The following is a 5,841-nucleotide window of genomic DNA, read 5'->3' on the forward strand; positions in this document are numbered from 1 at the left end:
ATGCCACTTCCCCTCCCAAAATTCTTCAACCCCTTTTTAAAAATCTATTAGTATACAGAAACAATACTACTTCTGTTGTTAATAAGAATATCTATATATGCTTACAGCAGTTTAGCTGTCAGTGAAATCTAGTTGGTGCCACTACATTGACCAAAGGTGAACAGGGAGGTAGGTATTCCTCCTTCTTCCTGCAGAGCCATAAAATCTACTCCAAAATATATTCTACCTTGTGGAATATATATTTTTGTTTGGGTGTGTGCGCACAAAGGACTGTAAATGGGAAGAGGAAACTCTCGATTCATACTTTCTGTCTATGGAGCAACACAAACTGGTTTCTACTCTTGTGTATTTTGGGATGGATTGCTCTAGAGCTATAGTGAAATGTAGAGCACAGCATTAATTTGGAGCAAGTCCTTCTTTGAAGTTAAGGTTTCCCTTGTCAGACTCAGGATGGTGTTCTTAAGCTATACACTGTGTGAAAAATTGCCCTGGGCCATGGATCTCAAATATCATGATCCCCAAATTAACAGTACCTCTCAGCAGAACTGACAAATAGGTATCAGGGTAATTATGATAAACTACACAACAGTGCTATTGTCGAGAATATCATTTATCAATCCTGTGGTCCCCATCATTCATGCATTTTACAGTTTGGGAATACAGTGACTTCAAAGAATAATAATCCATAATGGCTACATTCTCAAAAAGTCATGCTCACTAAACAAAATAATAGTAATAATAATAATAAAAGGTTTGTTGTATAACTGGAAAAATGTAAAATTTTATTCCAAGAAAATTAACAGGCTACACAGGTAAATTTTGGCAAATGCAACTTTATATTGAAATCCACACATCTGTATCTAAAAGAAGGAAAGACTCACAGACTCTAATGTATTTTCTAAAATACTAGAAATCATATTATATGCTTTCACAAGTTAAAATTGAAATAATTTGAAACAACCAATACACCAAAATGTGCAGAAAGTATAAACAAGACTGTGCCTTCAGTAGAATAGATGCTTCACAAATTGTGCAATATATCTTACTAAGGCTGCGGTCTCCCCATGACAGTTGTCTTAAAAATATAAACATACATTGTCTGCCTGTGTTTCTCAGAACAAACTAGAATGGGCAACATACCTTAGGGGGGAATATAATCCTAGTGATGAGCATACTGATTTGGGGAATCATGAGAATAAAAAAGGAAAGAAGGGATTTTAAGTGATCTTTCATGCACTCCCAAATGGCAGACTGGAGTTAACCGATTCACTTTCTTTGCTTATTTCTAAAATGCTAAACAAAATGGAAGATACTAGATAACCCTTTAAGGCAACATGTGGTTTATTCTGCGTAATGATTACTCCTTTGTCATGATTGGATAATCTCATTGATGTTGCCTAACAGACTGATATCTAGCTTTCGAAAATATAAAATGCATCCAATAAAAATTATAGCAAATCGTGATTTTTTTTAAAAAAAACAACAAAAATCAAACGAGACATAGAACACAATTATATGCCAGTAATACTTCAGCCTGGAAACAAACAAACAAACAAACAAACAAACCAGTATTTCATTTCGTGGGGGATGGGGGCGAATGGCAGCAGGTGGGTGGGTGAAAGACGAAGAATGTATTTAGAGAAAAATAAAACCTAAGTTGAAAAAACAAGGGGAAAACCTCCCCAGCAACAACCCAAAAACACAAAACTGCTTTGTAATGCTCCCCAGAACTCACAAGGCAAATGTGGGGTGATAATCCAATACTAAATGGCACATCTCCCATTGGTTACAGGACTTAACACAGTCCCCATATTTTTGTATTTGAAAAACAATAATTGTATGAAATGATCTAAAGGTCATCCAGTGTCTTAAATAGTTTCATCAACACATTAACCTCATGTCAAACTTAACTGATTCAGATGTCCAATTTTAAACTTTTTGTGATGGTCTTACTTTTATGTAGTGATATATACAGCATTGAGCGCTGATATATTTAGCACCTGCTACTTTCTGAATCACGATCTAGGTTTTCCACCACATCAAAGCATTTCAGGGCAGTGGCTCAGTCCTTTACTCTTAATTTACAAACCTTCGCGAGTGGCCAGCAGAAACAAGTTTAGGTTTCGAAATAGGATTAGAGATGAGCTATTGCAAAGATTGCAGGACGTCGTTGCCCAAATCCTTACAACCGCTGACAGCCCCTGTTTGATTTCCCCCTCCCCCCCTTTTTTCCTTTTCTTCTCCAGACATGGCAACAGGCCACAATTGCTTAGCAGAGAAGGGTAGTGTTTTCACAAGGCTAAAGATTTTACAGATGCTCCCTCATATAACACAGTAAGGTTCCCTTGGTAACCTGGATTTTCTGCAGTAAAGAAGGGTTGTGCTGAAACAGCGCCTCAGCTCCCTGTTGGAGAAAATGCAGACAAAAGGATTGATTCCAGCTTGGGCAAAACTCATCCAAACAGCAGCCGTTAGAAATCCACCTGGAACCACAGGCCCTCTTGCGAAAACTCTCCAGTAACAGGCGACCAGATACGGGCCCCACAAGGTTAGGAAGAGGAATGTCATGATATAGAACATTCTGCTGATTCGTTTTTCCATTTTGAACTCGTCCAAGACGAGTAGCCTTCTCCTCCCTGTGGTGTTGGCATTTTGCCTGATCCCCAGCAAGGTTGGTGGCGTGGGACCCCTTCCGAATCCAGCCAGCCAATTTGCAGCTGCTTGACCACTGGCTCCTGGACCATGAAACGTCCAGTTCTGGCTCACTGCTGCAACAAACTGAACTGGCTTCATTTTCCTGCGATCGTGAACGAAAAAGATCAGCTTGAGGTAGACAAGCTGTGTGGCTAGAAGGATAAGGGCGAGAAGCAGCATAAATCCCAGAGAATCATTGGCTCTGAAGGAGCGATGCTGAAAGGTACACTGGTCTTCCTCCCTAATGAATGAATAGGTGCCCACATCCAACACCGGAGGGAAAGCCATAGCGACGGAGAGGGTCCACACCATACAAATCACAGCCAAACAAGTCCAGAAGGTCAGCCTTTTTGTATAAAAGCGGTGGTGGGCGATAGCTAAGTATCTGGTAACGCTTATGCAGAACAGCATGAAAGCAGTGTGGAAACAAGACAGGACCCCCAAGAAGGCAATCACTTTGCAAGTGAGAGTCCCGTACGTCCAAGATGAGCCATTTTTCACGGAAGTGAAAACAAATGGGAAGCAAATTGCAGATCTGAGGATGTCTGAGCAGCAAAGATCCAACAGGAAGTAATACGGAGCTCTGTGCAAGGTCTTGTCTTTGACTAGCAAAATGGAGATCAGAAGGTTACCCACCACACTGACTCCTATGATGAAACCCAGTGAAGTCAATTTCAAAAACGCTGTTAGAGGGGAGAGATTTTGTAAAATGTTGTCAGCTGCATGGCTGTAGTTCGCCATAGATGGACGAATGATTTGAATATTGCCTCAGTCAAGTCTCATGATCTAGATAGATGTGTAAGGAAAAAATAGATCCATACATCTTACTGAAAATATATTCCAAAAGCAGATCTGATCTGGTGTCTGTCTAGTCACATAGTACATCCTCTTTTCCGCTTCCTGATTTATCATGCCATCAAAATATCTGGAAAAAAAAATCAAGCTATCAGTCCTTAAGTTAACATACAAATGGTGTTGGGAGGTGCTAACGAATATGTTAATTTATGGAGAGCCAAAGGAAGTTGCAAGTTGGAGTACTATTATTTGTTTGAGGGAAATTCAGTGAGAACTGCACACTTACTATGCATTGCTTCAGTTTATTCCTTCTTGTTTACAATCAATTTTTTTTGGCAGAGTATAGGACTGTACAGTTCCTGTCTCTGAAGCTTCAGAGGCAACCCAATTCCTACATCATCATTCCGGTACTGGCAGCTTAAAAATAAAATTAAAAAATGCCAAGGAAGAATGGTTGCCCATAAATGCCCACCTTTTCTGTTGATATTGTGTGTGTTTCAGAGGCAGATGCTGTGTTGATATGGAACACATCCAAAAGAAACCCTGCAGAATGTATGTTTTTAACCAACTCGCCAAAGCATATTAATCACACCCTGCTAGTTCATGCACACTGAAAGGAGACAACAGGAATCCTGGTTTTGCAATGAACCAGAGCTCCCCTCCCCCACTAGACTTTTAAATAAATACCTAAGCTAAAGAATTGCCATATGGGCATATATATTCTCTCCCCCCCCCCCCCACTTCATTGCAGTGGGGTGTGTGTCACCACCCAGCTATGTATTTACATAGCTAAATATGAAACGCACCCCTGGAAGAACGTCCGCCTGCTCCGGTTTGATTTGGGTTGTATTTTTGACCAGCACGGAATGCGAGGATCTGCGTTTGGCTAGTCAGAATTCCAGGATTTATCCTAATGCCGCCTGTCAAAATGTAATTAACAAAGACCCACTCTGCTGCTTGCAGGGCTCTAGCAGCCACTCCACAGCGGCGGTGGAGTCAGGCAGCCTTGCTCGCCTATCCCCATGGAGGGTTCCTCCTATGCTGTCTCTTCTGAGCACTACACACACACAGAGCATCTTCACAATAGATTCCACCATTCTCAGCTTTGAGGAACTACCTGCCTGCCTGCCTCCCTGCTTGCTTGCTGCGTAAACAAGAGCCTTGATCAGATCGTGAGTGCATTGTTACACACGCAGGCGATACACATACACACACACACCATGAAACCAGCTTCTCCCACACCCCGATACATGCACATACATACGCGAGGCAGCAAAGAGGGCTGCTTGCTTGGCTGCCTGACTTCTTTCTTCCCCAGCCCAGATGCTCAGACTTGCCCAGGGGCGCCAGATCTCCGAGCCAGCCCCGCCGTGCAGGCATCGTTGTCTGCCCTACGCTTCCGTTATGCAGCCCTGTGATAAAAAATTTTAAGACACCACCACCACCACCACCACCACACACAAACACATACACACTCACGGAGCCAGCCTCCTTCCAGCCGCCAATTCCCTTCTCCCCACATCCCATCCAGCCCTGCCCAGGAGATGATGCACACACACACACACACAAATACACACACAAACACACAAAGCCCCCCTCCCCCCGCAATACCTGTTGGTGCTGGTGTGTGTGTGTGTGTGTGTGTGGGAGAGAGAGAGAGAGAGAGAGACCAGACCTCCCCACCCCCCCACCCCTCTCCCTCACCAGATCTCCTTTCTATTTGCTGGTATTTTCATGCCTGGCTTTTATTTCTTCCTTTTCCAGCAGGGTACCTTGGCGGAGGCGCTGGAGCCAGTGGGTCCGGGCGGCGCATGCTCAGTGCGCTCCCTCCAGCTCCTTGCCTCGTCTTCCCCTGTCGCAGCGGCACAATCTCGCTCTCGCTCTCGCACTAACGCAGCAGCAGCAGCAGCAGCAGCCGACGCCGCCGCCGGCTCAATGAGGGCAAGGCTGCCTCGGCAAGCGGTAGTAGCAGCTCCGGCGGTGGCACGCTGCCGCTGCCGCCGCTGCCGCCGCCGAGTCTGGCGTTGGCCGTCGGAGCGGGGCGCGGGGTTTGGGACCAGCCAGCCAGCCAGCCAGCCGCCTTTGAACCCGCCCGCTTTCGAGGGAGGGGGCGGAGGAGCAGCTCCCCGCGCACCCCCTCCCCTAATCTCTCTCTCTCTCTCTCCCCCTCCTGATGATGACTGCATTGTTATTGCACTTGGCAGACGAGGGGAGGGAGGAGGGACAGGCATTCTTGAGGTTTCCCTCCTGCTCCTCCTGAACTCGGTATGCCGTCGCTTCTCCCCTTGGCAAAGGGAGCATGGCTGTTTGGTTTAATTGCAACCTCCCCCCCCCCAAAAAAAATTATCCTTT

At 44.9% G+C, this 5,841-nt stretch overlaps 1 protein-coding gene across 12 annotated transcripts; it reads right to left on the bottom strand.

Annotated features, from left to right (window-relative positions):
- Window positions 1-312: 312 nt before the first annotated feature.
- On the bottom strand, window positions 313-5,634 carry GPR85 (G protein-coupled receptor 85). 12 transcript variants are annotated; one of them, XM_079993861.1, is made up of 3 exons: window positions 5,262-5,634; window positions 4,754-4,901; window positions 313-3,619 (listed from the first exon to the last, which is right to left on the bottom strand). In XM_079993861.1, the coding sequence occupies exon 3, from the start codon at window positions 3,433-3,435 to the stop codon at window positions 2,323-2,325; it is 1,113 nt and encodes a 370-aa protein (XP_079849987.1). In that variant the 5' UTR covers window positions 3,436-3,619; window positions 4,754-4,901; window positions 5,262-5,634; the 3' UTR covers window positions 313-2,322. The 12 variants fall into 12 exon arrangements, with proteins under 12 accessions (XP_079849987.1, XP_079849983.1, XP_079849985.1 ...); XM_079993857.1 differs by having other exon boundaries at window positions 5,194-5,634; XM_079993859.1 differs by lacking the exon at window positions 5,262-5,634 and adding an exon at window positions 3,776-3,906 and having other exon boundaries at window positions 4,754-4,931.
- Window positions 5,635-5,841: the final 207 nt, after the last annotated feature.

The sequence above is a fragment of the Podarcis cretensis genome (assembly GCF_951804945.1).
Source record: "Podarcis cretensis genome assembly, chromosome: 10".
Lineage (NCBI taxonomy): Eukaryota > Metazoa > Chordata > Lepidosauria > Squamata > Lacertidae > Podarcis > Podarcis cretensis.